This window comes from Erpetoichthys calabaricus, chromosome 4 (assembly GCF_900747795.2).
Source record: "Erpetoichthys calabaricus chromosome 4, fErpCal1.3, whole genome shotgun sequence".
Classification (NCBI taxonomy): domain Eukaryota; kingdom Metazoa; phylum Chordata; class Cladistia; order Polypteriformes; family Polypteridae; genus Erpetoichthys; species Erpetoichthys calabaricus.
Genome location: NC_041397.2, coordinates 41,880,815 through 41,900,781, shown reverse-complemented (window position 1 = coordinate 41,900,781; position 19,967 = coordinate 41,880,815). Strand labels below are relative to the sequence as shown.

The window sequence follows — 19,967 nt, the reverse complement described above, 5'->3', positions numbered from 1 at the left end:
ATTGCTTTTCTTGGATTTCCATTTACACTACATTTTCCAGGAGGCTCATCACAAAAGTTATTGCATTCTTATTCTCTATGCAGTGTCAGTAAAATAAATGCAATATCGAGAGTTTTTTTTTTTTTTAAATCCGTGTCTCATCATAAATTCTATAACCAACCATTTTGACTTTGCATTCATGGTGGGAATGGGAAGTACTGTACTTTCAGATTAGGACAGTAACACATGATTCTCACATTGCGTAGCTTCGGAAAAGGATGCAACATTATATATAATATTAAGTATAACTACTAGTCAGCATTCTATCATAATTGTAGTGACATCCATCCATTCATCTGACTCGTATAACTCAATTCAGGATTACAGTGAGTGTGAGGTTTGTTCATTATACCACAGCACACACTCACTTACACCAATCCAATTTATTGTTACTAATTAACCCAACACAAATGTCTTTACGATGTGGGAGACAGACCACGGTATTCAGCGAAACATACATGAACGTAGGCATAAGATGCACAATACATTCAAAAAGTGAACAAGAAAAGTTAAGAAACTAATCTTCTCAATATATGAAGCATATCTGCTTTGAACGTAAGAGGTGATCAAAACGTTTTTACGAACTTGAAGGGAGTATTCTATTGTGGGATACTACGGTACTTTAGAATTGTTTCTCTTAACCTACACAAACAATTTGTCAGGCCGTATCATAATAGTATAACTTACAGTTCACGAAATATGGAGAAGAGGTATCAGGGAAACAAAACAAAAAATAATGACTAAAAACAACTAATACAAACTTGTCATTCAGTTTGAAAATTTCTTACCCATGTGTTTCTGGAGGGCTGACAGAAAGGCAAACAATTTCCCTCATTCTGAGTTCCCCATTAGGTGTGGAGTTTTTATCACTGTCATAGTAGCTGAAAACTCCATCATTTAATGTGCACCAACGTCGGCTGAATTCTGCAAAAAAATCAGCAGCAGACAGTAAAGAATATCAGATTGTCACCTTCTGGTTTATCAGATGCAACACACTGCATGATCATAAAGGCCTTTTTAACCAAATTTCTGAATAGGTGGGAGTGCGTTTGTGGTATTTTTAAAATATATGCCACATGTACTGTATATCAGCAGAATTATTTTTTTTTAATACAAGAAACAATAAGACTGTGCCAATGAAGAAATCCAAGAACTGTCTCAAAGTAGAGGACTGTTCTGATACAGAGTTAGGAGTAGAGGTGCAGCTTTGTGTGTGCGTGTAGAGGACAGTGGATAGTAGCAGAAATGGACAAAGAGGACAGAATGCTGATCTAAAATCGGAGTCTGGGAAAAGCTGGAAAAAAGCAACTTAAAGAGTAGAGAACTAAAAGAAGCAGAAGGAAAAAGAGGAAAAAAGATCACATTGAAAAATGACAAATAAAGGTCTGTAACATGTAGAGAAAGATGCTGGAGTTGCCAAGCAGGATGGAATTATCAGAGAATCATTTAGAGCTAAAAACCATGGGAAATAAGAGAACAAGTGCTGTAGGCAATAAGTGCTGTAGGCAATAATGAAGTCCTGTTTGTCAGACACTACAGTTCTACAACCAACCTGAAATGAAAAACTTTGGGAAAAACACAAATCAAATTACAACAAATTATAATTCATCGGTAAGGCAGATGGTGTCTATTGGATGAAGTAATCAAAGTGATGGAAATGGTAGTGGGAAAGAATGTCATAATTAAAAAGAAAATAAGAACAGATTCTTCATATTGAGAACAAAAACAGGCAAACAGTAATGGGAGGAGAATCTTACTGAAACCAGTTAGAAGTCTGAAACTAACTCTCCACTGTATGCATATTTTTCTACACTTTATAATAATTTCATAAATAAATTGCAAGACATTCTGTGTGTGTTTTATTTTTCATTGTTTTACTTGCCAGGTAAAGGTACACAAGCTCGTCCAATAACCCTAATATTGGAGATTAACACATCTGTTATGGTCAAGAAAGCTCACCAGAGGCTGTTCTTTCTGAAACATATGCTTGGAATCTCATGAGACATTATTCTCCACAAGTCCATTAATGAAAGCATTATGACTTGCTTCCTCATGGATTGATATGACAATTTGTCTGCCAAGTACAGGCAACAGCCAAGTGGAATCATGCTACTTTTGTAGACAGAAATGTATGCCTTTAATGTCTTCTCAGGTCCATATCTTCTACAATTATTCAATGACAATATCTAAAAATGATGTTGTTAAATTTGTTGTTTGTGTCAACATTTCAAAGTCCATGCAACTGATATTGTTATGAGAACATGTATTTTTATATTTGTGATGTACATTCAATTGATCCTAAGACTGGCCACTTTGTGCCCTTGCTGTGTTGATAATCCATCAGTGCATAGTTGTTCACATAATAGTAGAACAGCTGTATAGCACTAAGCATTTGGTTGCTCAAAATTGAAAAACATCCACTTTTTAGTAACAAGCAAACATCATGCTTTACCAGCTTCTCTATAAATCAGCTACTGAAACACTACAGATGCTACTGCATGTGCACGCTGACAAAACATATTTTTTATGTAAGTGGTCATGCAATGCACAGATACAATTTCAAAATTTCAAATGTAGTGTCATGAGCGCAATACATATACAGTATCTGAGTCAACCATCAAATTATTGTTAGTAATTTTGCTGCAGTAAATGCTGTAGCAGAATTTAACAAGCCAGGTTTACAGTGTACATAAGCACAATTATTATAAGTATGGTACTTAAAGAAGTAACTCGCTATGTGAAAGTACAGCCTTAACACAATAAAAAAATAAATAACAGTTAAACTCAGCATGTCACCTGAATCACATCAACATCATAATATAAAGATCAGTTTTGTAAACAAGTTCATACTATGGTGACATTTATTTTATTTTAAATAATCATAGGGCTACAAACTTTTTTTAACTCATGTATTTAATGTATTACCAAAAGATTTTAAAAGATTTGCATGACTTGACTTCTGAACGACATCACCACAAAGCTCTTCTACTTGTTAATATATTAATCAACACTTCTCCCATTTTATATATGTCAATCCATCAGTATTATTAACACTCCTTGTCCCACTTGTTTTTTTGCTTACTAGTAGGCATAATATAAATGTATGGAATACTGTACTAAATTTTCATGTCTCAAAGTAAACTGTTGGGTCACTCATCTTACCTTCCTTCGCTTTCCGGTCTGTAACCAGCTTTCCCATTGATGCAGTCTTATAAAGAAACCCACTGTGTGTAATTGAAGGTGGAGCCACATAATATTGCCTGTCCATGTGACTTCCTATATCAGATCTCGGAATTTCTGACAAAAGAAAAAATCAAAGAATAAATCTATAATAGTACATATTACATACATAGCAGTTAATTTCACTGTTGAACAAAGCTCTAGTTAAAAAATAAATATTTATTCTTGGTGAGAGATTCTGCAAAAACCTATGACTCTGACACAAATTTCCACAGACATGATATATTGACCTTTACAATTGTGTAGCTAATTCTGAGTTACCAAATAAACGGTACACTCAACTTTTCAGAGTGAAAATATAAAGCAACTGGAAGCTATGATGATGTGACTGTGACTAAAGGAAATGCACAGTGAATCATGCATGAACAGAAAACGAAAGCAAAATGCATGCTGATGCACAGCCAGGATGGAATAATATTAGACTGATGAGTTTTAAATTGCCTACATGAAAATACGCCTTGAGTACTGGATTCAGTTTAACCTAGGAAAGAAAAGAGTAATGAACAATATAAAAACACAACATTATTTATACAGTAAACTTTTCTTCTGACATAAATCATTTTATGTTTGAATTAAAACAGATCGGGGGAAAAACACTGTTAGGCCTACTAAAAAATCTGTTATCCATGACAAAAGACATTTGCCACAGAATTCCAAATCATTGTAGTATACATCGATACTTTCACCAGGAACAGCTGAAATTGCAGGGATTTACAATTTTGCAAAGACAACAATAAGCAGAAGATATATTGCTAGATGGTAAAGTCAATGTAAGTAAGAGTGTCTTCAGTCAGAAACCGATTAAAATGATAACGGTGTATACCCATAGAGCAGCCATCTAGTTGTGAAATAAATACCTTAAAAATATTTAAATTCTTTACTTCAGACCAGAAAATGCTTTATAACTGATTCCTGTATAGTACATAATATATAATTGACCAGTAGCCGCACACTAGACTTGAGCATTCCTAGTTTTCCTACTCTTTCTCTGTACGTTTAGCATTCGTTTGCTCAGAGGTTGATGTGCTTGCTGCTTCCTGAGCACCTCTTCTTTTCTCCACCCTAGCAGCCTGCACCTTCTCTTCTTTTCGCATTAAAACTGATTAAGTCTGTGTTTATGTTGCAATTACTTAGTACGTTTTCCTTAATTTTTCACTTAAGCTGGAACTTAAGCGTTCAATCTGCCTCAAGAATGATTTAAGATATGAAGACATAGAGGAAGTGACGGCGAAGGTGGGTGGGAATGAGAACGCCACCCATACGCATGTGCCACAAGGCCGCCCTGCTGATCGCTGCTGGGAGTTGATTCTACAATAAAATAAAATTAAATTAAAAAGAAGAATAACCTTGGAGGTCAATGATCACCCTGAAAGCGGATAGTAGACATCACGTAGTATATGTGTACCAAATTTCAGGTCAATCGTTCAACGTAGTATATGTGTACCAAATTTCAGGTCAATCGTTCAAACGGTTTGCGAGCTACAGGTTATTTAAAATCCTGGACAGACAAACAAACAGCCATGGCAGCGTATTATTGTATATAAGAAGATTATCTACTGCTGATACTTCTGTGTGACCATTGTTTAACGAAGTCCAGATTTCATTATCATGAGATTTTTTCAATTACTTTGTCTTCCTCCTTGGTGTTGATAGAATCATAATGAAAAATGAAAAGTACACAGAAGCATATCAGTGTCTTCAAACAATGTGACATGGATTTTGTGTTTCTGAAGGTGTAAAAACAACCTACTTAATCCAATAGAAATCAAAACTACTCCACTCGGATGGTTGCCCAGTCTTTGGGTGTAGACAGGCAGTTTCTGTAGTCGGTCAGGGAAGGTGATCTAGCCACGGCACTGTGATTTTGGGACCACGCCACTGTGATTTTGGGAAAGGGAAGCTCCATGTAGATGTTGCTTAGTGGTTTTATCATTCTCATTAACAAGCAGTACTTTACTTGTGTAGATAACTAGGTTACAATATACTGATTACCGCCTATGAGACCATAATGTCACCAATAGTTAATTCACCAATCAACAGCATCTCAGTACAGCTGAGGACTGAACTTTGACTTTCCATTCAAAAGTCCAGCTTCTATTCTTTTTCAAGTAGTCAGCTGAAGATTGGCTAGTATGATTAACATCATTATCCCATTTAGTAAAGTTTGATGGCTTAACATTTTAATTTAAAATATTCTTTTATGAGCAGGACTCCACCATGAATTCCATGACTGTCACATGTCCAAATCCTGTAGATGCAAAACAGGCCCAGATCATCAACTCGCCACCAAAATGCTTTACTTTTAGTATGAGGCTTTTGTAGGACGCTGTATAACCAAAGGGCATTACTCTAGGAGTACTGTGATTCATTCAAATGCAACTGGCATTACTCTTGGAGTCTTGATGTTCATTCAAATGCAACTTTGCAAACCAAAGCCATATAATCATGTTCTTATGGTAGAAAAAGGGTTTCATTTTAAAAACCCTTCCACGAAAGTTCTACCTGTTCAGTCTTCTTCTGAGGGCCGAGTTATTAATTGTAACATTTGCCACTTGTTTAAAAGAGGCCTGCAAGATCCTATAAGTAGTTTTTGGATTTTCAGCGATTTCTGAGAGCATCACATAGTCTGCTCTTTGGGAGAATTTGCTGTGGCATCCACTCCTAGAAAGATTGACATATGCATTGAAATACCTCTGTCTGTTCTTATAATGCTGATGTGGCAGTAAACTGCAAGTTTAAGAATTTCACATTAAGATGTGATGTTTAATGCCAGCAAACGTAATGTATTATCACATTAATATGTTTTCTCCCCTTTTTTATTAATGTTGGACCTCACTCTTTCAAAAAGACTGCATGCAGTATAGAACTGTGGACTTTTAGACTTAATGTATGTTTGCCAGTTATGTTCAAGATAACCAACTTCTGGCGTTTCCTCTTCACATGTGGGCAATGATGATGGGTTAAGAAGAGGGAAAATTTAAAAAGTTGGAGTTTTTTTCTAAAACACTCTCCAACTGAGACTTTAAATGCAAGATTTATTTCTAAAACACTTTCCAACAGTTAGGTGTATAATGCCCAATGTTAGTTGTACCTGCTCAAGAAGGTAGATTAGCTATCATTAAAGTATGTCATTTGTTATGAGTATTTACACAAGCCTGCCGCAAAGGTTGCAAGAGGGAGCAGAAAATTCCTACATGTGTTTTCTCAGTGACTTTTGACTACAAGGAAGACACTGCTTACCTGTTGAGTGACAACATCGTGGTTGTATTTAAAATCATCTCTGTGAGGAAAGGGAGTTGTCTGCTGACTGAGAATGTATAAACACTCATTATTCTTTTTCTATTCTGCTAAAAAGAAACTGAAGAACACCCCAATCCTCTTCATCATCCCTTGTTGGTTATTATACAAGTACACAGTTTGGAAATGTCATCTGTGTGCCTATTAAAACCAGCAGGCTTGTATAACATACAACAGCAGATATTCCTGAGCTACTGTATATCAAGGAATACCGAACCTCTCTGGCAGACAATGGTGTCATCAGATGCTTCAGTAGCTCTGTTTTGTGAAATTATGCAGTCCAATAGGGCATTTTGGTGAAGTATCTTCTAAGACTGAGCGCTCCTTCAAATTGCAATGCAATGGTTTGCATGGCTACAGCATCAGAAAACATGCATGTCTTGACCCATGTGGTAAGACTGCTGCTCTAACATGAAATTAACTAGATGTATTCATTCTTCTCTTTTTATGGCTTAGAAGAAGATATGTTTTTGCCAGCTTTGTTTTTTAAAAAATAAAGAATTACCCAAAAAGCTAGAATCTGTGTACTGTGTTCTAGGTTTGCAATGTGGGCTATATTCTCTTTCAGCTGCTAAAGTACGGTTATAAGATACTCTACAGTAATTTGGATGGAAAACATTAAGAGAGATACTGCTGAAAAGTGAGTCAAGGTGAACCAAAAATTTACTTATGGATAATGTAGCAGTATTATAAACATTAGGCGTATTTTATTCTGCCACAAATACAACTGATATGAGGGACAAAATGTATTACTAACAATTAGTTATTTGTGCTATGTAAAAAGCCTGCAGATAGAACTACAAGGAACCATTCTGAGTTTTACAATCATATTTTTAAAAAGCTGAAGTTAATGTGTTTTGCTTCTTGTTTAGAGAACACAAATGTGTTGTATATTATAAAACTGTTGTCAAACATGTGAGTTAAGGACACTATTCTAATTTATAGTTATTTTAAGAGCAAAGGTGGAAAAGACAAAATACAGTCCCAGATGAGAGGCATGTACCTCTAGGCATTATCCAAAAACGGTGGGGAGAGGTGTGAAAAAATGGACATTTAATATAGTTAAGGCTAAGTTGACTCGTAATTGTAATAGTATGTTTGATCAAGCTAATTAGGCTTCTCCTTAAATATATCCAGATATGTATAATTAATCAATTTTTATGTCATAAATAAATATTTCCACTCTATTTTACAGAAGCAAAAAATGGCCCACCAATTTTCAGATACACAGTGCATAACGCACATACGCAGAAATGACATTGTAAACTTTTAGACTATAAGGAATGTAAGATCTTAGAACTGGCATGAAATGGAAAATGGAACAAATAAATAAAACCTACCTGTGCTCTTGTTCTGCGTCAAGAACTCAACTTGTAATATCTGATTGTAGCTCTTGGCCTGGTCAATGGGAGTTGGGTAGATCGGGTCTCCTGTGTCACAGTTCACATTTGCCCCACAGAATACTAAGGCAAGTGTTTCTCCAACATCATTAGATTGCATATTCAAACACAAGGCCTAAAAAGGAGAGTAAAGAACATTTATTGAAATGCTTCTTAGAATAACATTTATTCTTACAGTGTGATTATTGTTCTCATAAGCACAAGTAATATGTCTTGCACTCAATTTTTCTAGTGTGGATGGATAAATGGCTACAAATACAGCAGAAACTGCAATAAATAGTATATCTTAAAATATACAAAAGAAAGTTATAATACCACAGTCACACTCGTTTCTTTAGTTAAAGGGTATGCATTTGTTTCCACTACCTTCTCATGTCAGAGCACAATGATACATTTGCATTTTCATAAATGAAACTACCTAGACAATGAAGGACACAGCTAAACCTCAGGCTTCAGATTTTCAATGCAAACCATTTTGGAATTAGTTTAATGTGCATCACGCTTTCAAATGATTGTTTAAATTGACTTCTTCTCAAATTGTGTATTCTGAATGCCCTCACCTTCTAGTATTATACTTACTCTATACTGTGTTCATAGCTTTGAAGCTCCAACACATGGATCTATTCATAACACATTACTAAATGGTCAATTGATGGGAAGGATGAAGTCCTAACATCATTTTTTGGACTGAATGCTGAGCTGAGAATTGTGCCCCATTTGGTGAAAGTTTAATTCAAATAAGGCATTTGCTCCAAAAAACTTGTTAGTAAGGTAGCGTGCAGTACTTTTTATAGCTTTTCTCTGTTTTTTATCAGCAGAGGAGCCATCAGTCATGTTTATCACAAGTGAGCAGGTTGGCTGGTATAGCGCAGTGCACATGCTGAATTAAACAGAATCAGTCAGACAGTAAGTATAAATTTAACCTGTGACATTGCCATTAATATTACATAAATAAACACATTATCAGAAAGAAAGGAATCAAAAGATAGAAAAAATCTTAGTTCAGTCAGTTGCACTAAGTGCAAACTGGTGAGTGCTTACGTTAGTAAGAAAGTAAGTGTTAAGAGTACATATAAGGAGGGGTGTGAGAGGAATTTAAACAGGTATTGCTAAGACGGTGGCATTGTGTTAGAAAAGAAGAAAGAAAGAGTTCTGGGAAATCATACAGGACTAAAAGAAAGTCCAGTACAAATAAAGACATATTCAGTGTGGAGCCCAAAGTGTGTGCACAACAGCAGGAAGAAGGCATATGAGAGTATCTTCATCAGTAGATACAAGCGTTATGAGAGGTTCAGCAAATGTTAAACAGTAGATACTGTACTTCCTCTAAACATATAATTTTAAAAAATGGTTACTAAGGTCACAGCCCAAATTTAAAACAATTAGGCTAATACAGTTCAAGTCCAGCTTGATGTTGAACTTTGTGGAGGCTTGCTTTAACAGGGCCTTGTATATACAAGAGATGTCACCTAATCCATCACTTCAAGCTCTGGGCCACTGAAATTCAGGCATATTTAACAAGCCTGTAGTTGTAGTGAAGAATTGGCAGATTCTGCTTAGGTGTCCTTTAAGACAGTATTTCTTAAACTATGCGTCACAACAATATTTGTGATGGGTCACCACATGATTGTGCAGTAAAATTAGCATAATTTCTCCAAGTGATCCAAGTTGTGTGTTGAGTGATGTACTACACTTTACTAAGCATACTATTTATGCTGTACAAAGTGATTTCTGAAGTAGCCTATAAACAAGGTTCTTAATGCATCATGCACAGCTTTCATTTTTGTGGTTCAAAAATATAATAATACTCTTTTGATACTACCATCCCTTTCACAAAATGTGAAGCAATCAAATTGTGACGACTGACATCAAAGACACTTACTTATTAGAAAGGGATTTCTGTGAATCTAAACAGAGGTGCAAATAAGATTCTAAACAATGTTTAACGTGCTTCCTTTTTGTAACACTGTTTGTTAGGTCACTGAGAAGCATAAGAACACCATAAAATATCAAGAGGGTGAGATAAGCTGTACAGCAGACTCTTTGGCATTCAACACGATGTCAGTTGGTAGCATTAAGCATTTCAGACTGGACTGTTTGTCAGACTTCTTCATCAAGATTTATCCAATCAACCGAATAAAATACAAATTGAGCATAACCTTATTTTTAGGAATAGTTTAACTACATAACTCATCTTTTTCACTCATTTTATTGAATTGGTAAATGAAAACCAGGACATGAGCAACTTGCAAACTCATTTAGAAGGATCTGTTGATTTGAAAAATATTATCTTTAAAAATTTAGAAATTTAAGACAAGATAAATAAACTGCATCGATTAATCATTTCTGACTACTTTATCCCTTATGTAACTTAATACAACCAAGATGTCTGCAAGGGAAAGCACATAATGAAAGTGTAAGGTGACTAAGTTAAGTGACCATTCATATTGTCTTTACAAAAATCATCATATCCTCACGATCCCCAAAATAAAAATTAAGAATGCATTTCTCTCAGCATGATTAAAGCTTATACTAAGCATTTCAACTAACAATGATATGAGGAATATATACCCTGTTCTGTGTCATAATTGTTATTTTATTAGCGGTATGTTGGAATTTCCACTTTTCTTTTTCAGTAATAAGCTTGAAATGAAGAGAAAGCTTACTTTTTTATAATATGGTCATAATAACTTGTCTATATATGACATGTATTGCTTTGCTTTAATTACAGTAATAATCCTTTTCTTGCGTCCCAGCATGGTACCAATTTTCTTATTGGGTCCTTGGATTAAAATGTTTAAGAACTCCTGCTTTAAGGTATGCACCCCTGAAAGAGTTGCAGGAACAGACTGCAGACTAGGGAGGTAGAGTTAGGTTAGGTGGGAATAATCAGAATCACAAGCACAAGTTAAGTATACAGAGAAATACACAAGTAAATATACTGGATAATTTTTAAATATCTACTAAACAAATTAAAAAGTGAGGAAGAATTAACAATAGAGGTTTTGTGATCAAACTAAAAGAATTTGGAGTTCAAGGTGCAGTGTGTAAATGAGTGAAATTTTGGCTTAAACACTGAAAGCAAAGGTTTATGGTGAGAGGAACTTTAGTAGAAGATGTTAAAAGTGGTGTAGCTCAAGGACCAGTGCTGGGGCAGGTGCTGTTACACATTACAATATGGATTAAAATATATATATATATAAAAAAAAAGCTGTTTTACGTTTGTAGATGATGCCAAACTAGGTGGAATTGCAGCTAATGTAAAATCAGCCAAATCATTACAGAACTACTAGGACAGAATTCAGACTTGGTCACATGTAAGACAGATGAACTTTTATGTGAGTAAATGTAAAATATTACATGTAAGAAATAAAAATGTTAGGTGTCACGACTGAATTGTTTGTTTAGTACAGTGGATCTCACCTGTTACTTTAAAAGAAATTGTTCAACAAGAACATAAAACAAATGAGGCTTGCTAAGGGTAGATTCTGCACAGATGTTAGAATGTTTCCATCACTCAGAGATCCACAGATACATGGAATATGTTACCACGGTTGTGATAAACCGTTGGAATTTAAGAATCTTCAAATGTCATTTTGGAGAAATTAGGTGAATAGGACTGATATGGTGTTTGGGATAAATGTCCAGTTTTTGTCAAAAATTGTTGTAATGTTTTATTCACTTCCTTATTTTGCTCAACCTTTTAATCCATTTTAAATCTGCAGCTTTCAAAGCATCCACTGGCTCACTTCAAGTCCAGTATTTTTATCTGCTTTGCTATTTTTTCTTGAAATACTACTACACATCTGGTGAATATTAAAATTCCAAAAGGTTTCTTAAAGAACTGAATTCCTATTGGGATGCATTTCTCCCTTTTTATTTTGTTTTTGGTCATTTCCACTATATCGTGTTCTTAACTGCATAATGATCTTGCATATCCACTAGGAATCATATCTTACTGAAATGCTTTATCATATGTATGTTGTATTTTCTCCTTTGGATGATGTTGATATATATTAATTCAATACTTTAATATCATTATTTAAGGGTTAAAGTATCATTGTGGAGTTTCCACTAGTACTCCCTAGACCAAGGGTTCTCAAAATTTTGTTTTTCAACGATACTTCTAGTTGTCCTCATTTTGACAGTTGTCATATCTGGGCAAAGTAACCTTTAAAATGCCCAGATACTTTAAACAATTATGCACTAACGTCATTTTAAAATTTGAATAGGGGCACTGCTTATTCACATATAGCTCTCATTTACCCTGACATACTGTATGTCAAAGCATGAGTATCATATGACCTTATTTGTCAAACCTTCAAAGGCAACACAATTTGGCTTTGTTTTGCTTCTGTGCATGAAATTCATGCTGTATTCTGCTTAGGTGTTAGAAAAAAAAAATACAGTGGGCACTGAGAGGAGAAACTGTGACATCATGTTAAATCTGCAGTTTAGGACAAGGGGTTATTATTGATTACTGGCTGAAATTCAGAACATTAAAATGTAAATTTAGCATGGGTATATCTGAGTGTTATTAATTATACAAATTAATAGATATAGGAAAAAAATGTGGTAACCTCAACTTTGAATTTACCTTATCACCAAGAAGTGACTTGTATCTTTGACTTTGGTCAAAGTGGTCAGTGGTCTGAAACAGTACTCTAGACAATGAAAGGACAAGTAGAATTGCTGAACTTTTCAAGTGAGGGGTTCAAAAAGTCCTGGATAAAACTCCTGGGACCTCAGTACAGTTCCATGCACTTCACATATACTGTAAATAAAGCTGGAGCACTGTAAGAAGCTGTAAAAGGTCATGAAGTAAAGCACACAATGCAGATTTCCCACTGACACACAGCCCAAACTGAATACAAAGAAACTCATAACATGTCTCAAAGATATTTCATGAAAGTGAATAGTGAGTGACAATCTAGTTCAAGAAGAATTGATTGTTTTTGCAGTACATTTTAAAATTTTAATGGTTAGCTATAATCAAACAGCCACTCTTATTAGAAGAATGTTATAAAAATGAAAAAATAAATAAAATAAGCTGCTGTTCTAAAATAGGAACTCATTAATGATATGCACCATGTTGAAACCAAACCAAATTATCCACTTATTATATTCAAAGCTGATTTTCAAACATACTGTTTTCTATCCAATATTTCTCATAAAGTGAAACAGATGTGCGATACCGACTATTCTTACACACCCCAGTGGTTTATTTGGACTGTGAAAAAACTTCAATAGCTAAATATCTGTTACTTTTTACTGCAAAAAATAACAGGATATGGCATGGTCTATGGCACCATGAGGAGTTAAGAACATACTGTACATTGTTAAGTTCCAATTTATTGTCACATGTACTAAGTACAGTCAAATTCTTAGTGTGCATGTCTGTCCAACATACAACACATTGTTCTCTTTCTGACACTATGAGTTAGAATAAATGATCTTTTTTCTAGAGCTATTAAGTTTCTTGATCCAGTTACTGAACACCAACTGGCACTGTGTAAAAAAATAATGTCACCCTAACGCTATCAACATGATTAAAGGGATAACTGGAGTCAGCAGACTGAACACAGCAAACACTGCTTATTTTGTCCCTTATCATCAGAGTGAAGTTGTCAGCACAAAGATTCAACAAACATCATTCCAGGATAAAAGAAAATTTACCAAACAGATCAGAAAAAAGTTGTTGATATCACTTAGCCTGGAAAGGTCTACAAAGCCATTTCTGAGGCGCTGCTACTCAAATGAACCACAATGAGAGCCAAATGGAAATCTCTTGGAACAGTAGTGAACCTCCCCAAGCCTGGCTGCCTTGCCCATACAGTACTACTACAATTACGAGTAAAAATCATCTGGGAAGTCACAAAGGATACTTCTAAAACATTCAAAAACATTCAAAAAACTGCCTAGCTTCTCTAACCTGAGGCCAATGTTTACAGATCAGAAAGACACTGTGCAGAAATAGGCTTCATTGGACAGTAGCAAGGCAGAAACCACTTTTAATTAAACAGGATATAAACACTTGCCTCTGATTTCCCACGCAACACCTGGACAATCTCAAGCTTTTTAGGTGAATGTGTTAGGAACCAATAATATAAAAGTGGAACTTATTAAATGGCACAGCCCCATTAAGCACAAGAACATCATACAGTCTAAGACAGTCTAAAGTGATGTGCTGGCATGCTTTGTTGTTTCAGGTGCACAGTAAATGAAGTATATGAAATGTTTGATTATGGTCATTGCAATTTAAGATGGAACAATCCAGTTATTAGGTGAAAGGTTAAATTACTTTTTCAGACAGTGCAAGTTGGTATTCATTTAATAAATGACTCAAGTAAACAAGAATGTTACATATATATTCACTCATGTCCCTGTGATCTGATATTAGGTACTGAATTAAGACCTGAAACAATTCAGTGTCAAAAATATGCAATAATAGAGGAAATTAGGGAGGGGAAAATACGTTTTTCAGAGCACTGTGTTATATACTCACATATACACACACGCACACACACGCGCACACACAATGACAAGCATCCTTAAATCTCCAAAAAAGGAAGCGCCATATCAGTCAGTCAGGTGACACAAAAGTGGAAAATGAAGCAATGCTACAATCTGCATGTGGGTCTTGAGGAGGCTTTCTAATCACAGATGGCAGGTTTATTTTGGGTGAAGCAAGACATGTGTAACCTAATCATTTCTGAGATGTCAAAAACTCCATTGCATGTGCCACACTGTCATCTGACTAGAACATCATCAAAAACATGTCATGTTGTTACCTAACATTATGCATGTTTTAACAGGGAGATCACACAACTGGCCAACTTGTTTTTTATGTTTAAACTGTGATTTTTTTGCCAACTGTTCTCTGAATAAGTGTGAAATTCTGTTCCTCTGGAGATTGTACCTGTGTTTACTGTAAAATGCTGAGATTAATGAAGCAAAATAATTAAAAGATAAAACTGTCAAATCACTTTATGTTGCACAGTAAAATAATACACATGTCATGAGGGCTGCTGTTCATTATTCTGGAATTTTCCCTCATCTGCACTGACTGGGAAGCGTGACATTCAGTAAAGTAAGTTCTGACCTGCCTAAACTTAAATATGCATTAACCAGAGATCTGCCCAGGCAAACAAGCCAATTGCAAGTTTCAGTTGCACAATAGAAAAAGTCTTCCTTGTAATCACATTCTCAGTAGGGAATTTCTTTCTTAGTGTGGGTGTAATCCACTTAAAAACACACCTGTGAAAACATGGTGATGCATTATACAGCACAACATACAGTACATACAACTTTCAGCACTCCGAGTTGCCTCAATTGCTTCTATAAATGCAGTTAAAATTTAATTTTACTCACCTCCTTCTGACTTGACTTAGTGCTTTATAATTTGGAGAGATATTTAGCTAAGAAAAAACATGTAAATAATGCTTCGTTTATGAGGCATCCATATGCTGAAATGTCCTCAAATATCCACCATTTATGCAAATATGTCTTTATTTATCACTATGACTGCAATTGTAAAAACAAATCCCACGCCACTTCCTGGTTTTGCACACGCATATTTTAACTGCTGGGATTTTACTGCATCACTGCATGTGCTGGCTGCCTCAGCACTCGTAATGTCACAGTGGACAAGAAGGACATAAATAATACAGCTTAAAATACAAGAAATAGGTACTTGCCATCTTTCCATTTTGAAGCCTAAAATCAGTACAGACAGCATGTAATGGGTGCCACACTCATCTTCTGAATGAGCAAAAGGAAAAAAGCAGCAATGTCAGCAGCGCCTTTTGAACTGATGACAGTGTTTCTATAGCACTTATTTATTATCTTTTATCTTTTTTTAATCTTTAACTTTTTAATAATATTGATCTGTTTTTCTCTTATGCTGGGCGAATAAATGAACAATTAATTTATTTTTATTATGGTTTGTAGTAAGTGGCAAGTTTTAGGTTACTGAATTTTGATGCTGTCTTAATTTTGTCTGTGTATTTAATAAGCTACACTTTAAAGTGTGATTTATAATGTGATTTGAGGGCGTGGCCATTTTTTAAGGCTGACAGCCAGTTGGTGCTTCTATTTGCTTCTTGATAAAAAAATATTTTGACTTTAATATTCTTTTATAGTAACCTTAGATTCTGTTTTTTTATTCTAAAATGATTTAATTAAATCTGCATTTGGGGCTGAGTTGTAATTAAAAGTGATTTGAGGATCATCCCCCATACGGGAGATAGACAGGCAGACATATAAATTAAAATTCAAAACAGATCAAGCATCACCAGTAGAAATGCTGAAAATACCCTCTGTAAAATTGCAACTGTATAGATCTGAGATTATGACCTGGTACAGCTGGGTGAAATCAAAAATAACTACTAATACAGAAAAGAAAAGCAGACTATACTATATATATATATATATATATATATATATATATATATATATTGGAACAAAGTAAAAACACAGAAAGAAAAAAAAGGATTATTTAATTATTACACAAGATTCCATCCATCCATTTTCCAACCCGCTGAATCCGAACACAGGGTCACGGGGGTCTGCTGGAGCCAATCCCAGCCAGCACAAGGCACAAGGCAGGAACCAATCCCGGGCAGGGTGCCAACCCACCAAAGGACTACACAAGATTGCGCTCATTTTATTTATTGCTTATGTAAATGGCAATCTGAAGACTTCCCGTAAAAAGCCAGACCTTGAAATCAGATTCCCACATACAGGCTTTAACATACTGTAGATGCATCAAGAGTTCCACACATTTCCTTCTGGGATCATTTGCTTCTAGTAGTCAGGAGGTGTTGCACTGCTGGCATTTTCTCCTAAGTCTCCCTCTTTCTTCAAAGAGAAGGTCAGACTCTGATACAGTATGTGTTGTGTCACTTGTTCTCTACAACACTAGGGTTTGGGGGGGTTCGAGGGAGGGGTTCACTGCACAGTCCTGCCCAGACCACACCTCTCTCTCCGTTTCTCTTTCCTTCTTGGCACCTCTGCCCACTGCCCGACTGGTGTATGTAGCAAAATTTCCAGACAAATTACCTGCCAGAGACTCATGTGTTTACACACTGGCATACACAGGACTCCACGCGCTACCAGTGTCTTTCTATTTCTTCATTGAAGGCTGACTTTTGGCACCCTTTTAAAACCTGGCCAACCTCTCAAAATGTGAAACAAGCTACACTATAACAACAATGATAGAGCATGCCATGATATACACTGAGAGAAACTGGTAACACTTTAGTTTAGCTACTGCCAAAACGCATCTGTTATTCATTTGTAACAATAAGGCCAATAAGAAAATTAACAGAAGGTTCTATTGTTTTTCATAACACTTATAAAACATCAGTAGATTGGCTATTCTACTCTGTGCAGTGTCACATATTGAACTGATGGTAAAATTACTTGTTAATATGAAGAATTTACAGGTCTTATACTAATTTTGCAATATCAAGAGAACTGTGTTGGTGAAGTTTAGTTTGAAGGTCACATTGCAGAGATGAATAAACACTTTACTGATGAAGACCCAAAGAAGTGTTTGTTAAGGTGCTCCTATATAAGAGTAAATGTGTAATAGATGCATATTTGCAGTACATAAACTAAAGTGTTTCTGAAACATTAACAACAATATAGAACCACAGACCAATGGAATCTCTGATGTCTTAAGTAATTTTTTAGAGTTAAATGTTCTCGGGATAAATTGGACTACGCAGGGATCCAAACAAAAATAAATATTGAAAAAGATAGCAGGTAAGAACCAAGTCATTTTTAATGTGTCCAAATGGTCAAGTGTGGCAGACTTCAGACAAATTTCAGCTTCAGTCAGTGCAGCTAAAGGTAGTCAACCAATTATTAAGGCAATGACTTTTTCCTACAGAGCCAGCTTGTGTTGGATAATTTCGTTCAAGTAGATAAATGAAGTAAGTTTAAAAAAGTGTAAAGGAAATCAGCAATGGGTTAATATATACATTATAGATACAAAAGCATTCAAAGATTTGAAATCAATGAGATATTTAGATATTTTTCATTGAAACTGATACTTTAATATCATGTTAACATTAAATTGATATAAAAATATAGGCAAGACATTACAAATGTTGTGAATCATACTTACTATTTCAAATGACTAAATTACAATTTATTATTCACAACGAGCGCAAACCCCATTTTTAGCAGACATTACTCAAGAGTCCTAATGGTAAACTGTCTTAGCTCATCCTTTATTAATGGTTTTTAAATGGTAACTGTTTATTAGAGAAACCCCTGGGATACAAAATGGCCAAAGAAAAAAACTTTTTCAAGAAACACATCAGTCTATTGTTGTTTTCCAAAATTAAGGTTATTCCATACAGAGGTGTGCACTACTATCTTGAGATAAGAGGACAAACTGGGTCCTTACAGGTCCTCAGCTGTCTGCTTACTTACATAGCACACGCCAAATGGCAGTGTCATTTACAGCACTTTTTTTATCCGTTGTAGATCAGTTTGATATTAGAATTCCTAGCCAGCCTTGAAAAAGATTAATATCAGAGGAAGTCTTACAGCTTGCATAATGGGGATTAATTTAGGCAAGTAGTGTGGTGAAGTAGGTAAGGCTTTGGACTTCAAACCCTAAGGTTGTTGATTCAAACCTGGCTACAGACACTTTGTGAACATGAGCAAGTCATTTGAATTCCTTGTGCTCCAACTACAAAACCTAAAGAAATGTAACCAATTGTATCATAAATGTAAGTTGCCTTGGATAAAGGTGTCAGCCAAATAAATAATTGCAAATTGTAAAACTATAACTCAAGTAGTTAATCTGAAGTGCAGCATCGATACAACCAGGTATCATGTGACACTCAAAGTCACATGGCAATAATGTGTACTCTCTGCAGACAACTGTTGACAATTTATTACACATCCTTATTTTAAATAAATGAATTATTGGCTACCAATGGATGGCTTGTCAAAAAGCTACTGAGAACAATTGCTTAGTATGTTTATTGTGGATGTATATTCTGCATATGTCCTTTCTGCTTGTATGGCATTGTGTATTCTTACAGTTTTAACTGTTAGCCTGCTTTTTATCAGATAAAGCATGAAAATGAACCAACGCCTAGGCAGAAAGTGAAATAATTGAGTGCCAGTGATAAAAGAGCTTTATTTACCAAGTGTAGGTAAGGTGCTTAGCATTCAACAATAAGTGATTTGGCTACCAAAATATCTTGGCCAGGCTGAGCCTAGAGCACCTTGCTGGCTTACCACTTGAAAAGGTAAATACTGTAGTTAGTCTTGTTTGCTTGACCCTAGCTGTAGAAGCTTCCTATCCAATCAGAGACAAACTACAGATACAAATGTTTGCCATATATGTACAAAACAGGCTGTTAGAAATGAAGCTATCATTGCCAAAAACAGAAACAAAATACTATATAACAAACCAACAGACAATGAGCACAATACGCAATTCAGTTTATATATAAAAGAAACACACTAATTGTTAGAATGATTGGCTACTGAGTAAGAAGAATGAAAAGTCACAACTAATATTCTTTAATCCATTCATTTTCTAATTCTGTCTAGTCCAAACCAAGGATTATGGGGAGACAGAGCATAGTCCAGTAGCTTCAGGTTCTTCTTGATGGAGTATCTGTCCATCCAAAGGTACACTCATGCACACATTCAGAAAGCCTGAATTATTCAAACAAGTCAATACAATGTTCACACCCTCTTACACTTTCTATAAGATTTCTACTGTACCTACAGACAGAACACCTACACATTTCTTTCAAAAAGCTTAGACCCTGTAACCCACCTTCCCTGTCTCATCTTCAAGCCTCAGTTCACTAGCTTCTTTTCTTGACCTATCCAGAAATTTAAAAATCTCCCTAGTTTGTAAAATGATCACTGAAGCATTAACTCTCCTAGCATCAACTGCCATACCTCAGTCCATCAGATACTCTCAGTACAGTAGTAATACCATACCATATCATG

General features: G+C 35.3%; 1 protein-coding gene across 8 annotated transcripts in view; it reads right to left on the bottom strand.

The window, feature by feature from the left end:
• LOC114649973 (arf-GAP with Rho-GAP domain, ANK repeat and PH domain-containing protein 1) overlaps nt 1–19,967 on the bottom strand; it is a 365,104-nt gene that overhangs the window by 65,204 nt on the left and 279,933 nt on the right. For all 8 annotated transcript variants that reach the window (XM_051926528.1, XM_051926526.1, XM_051926532.1 and 5 more), the window contains 3 exons: nt 7,917–8,091; nt 3,202–3,336; nt 828–963 (listed from right to left, as the gene is read on the bottom strand). In XM_051926528.1, coding sequence (XP_051782488.1) covers nt 828–963; nt 3,202–3,336; nt 7,917–8,091 — 446 coding nt within the window. The remainder of the gene's footprint in view (nt 1–827; nt 964–3,201; nt 3,337–7,916; nt 8,092–19,967) is intronic.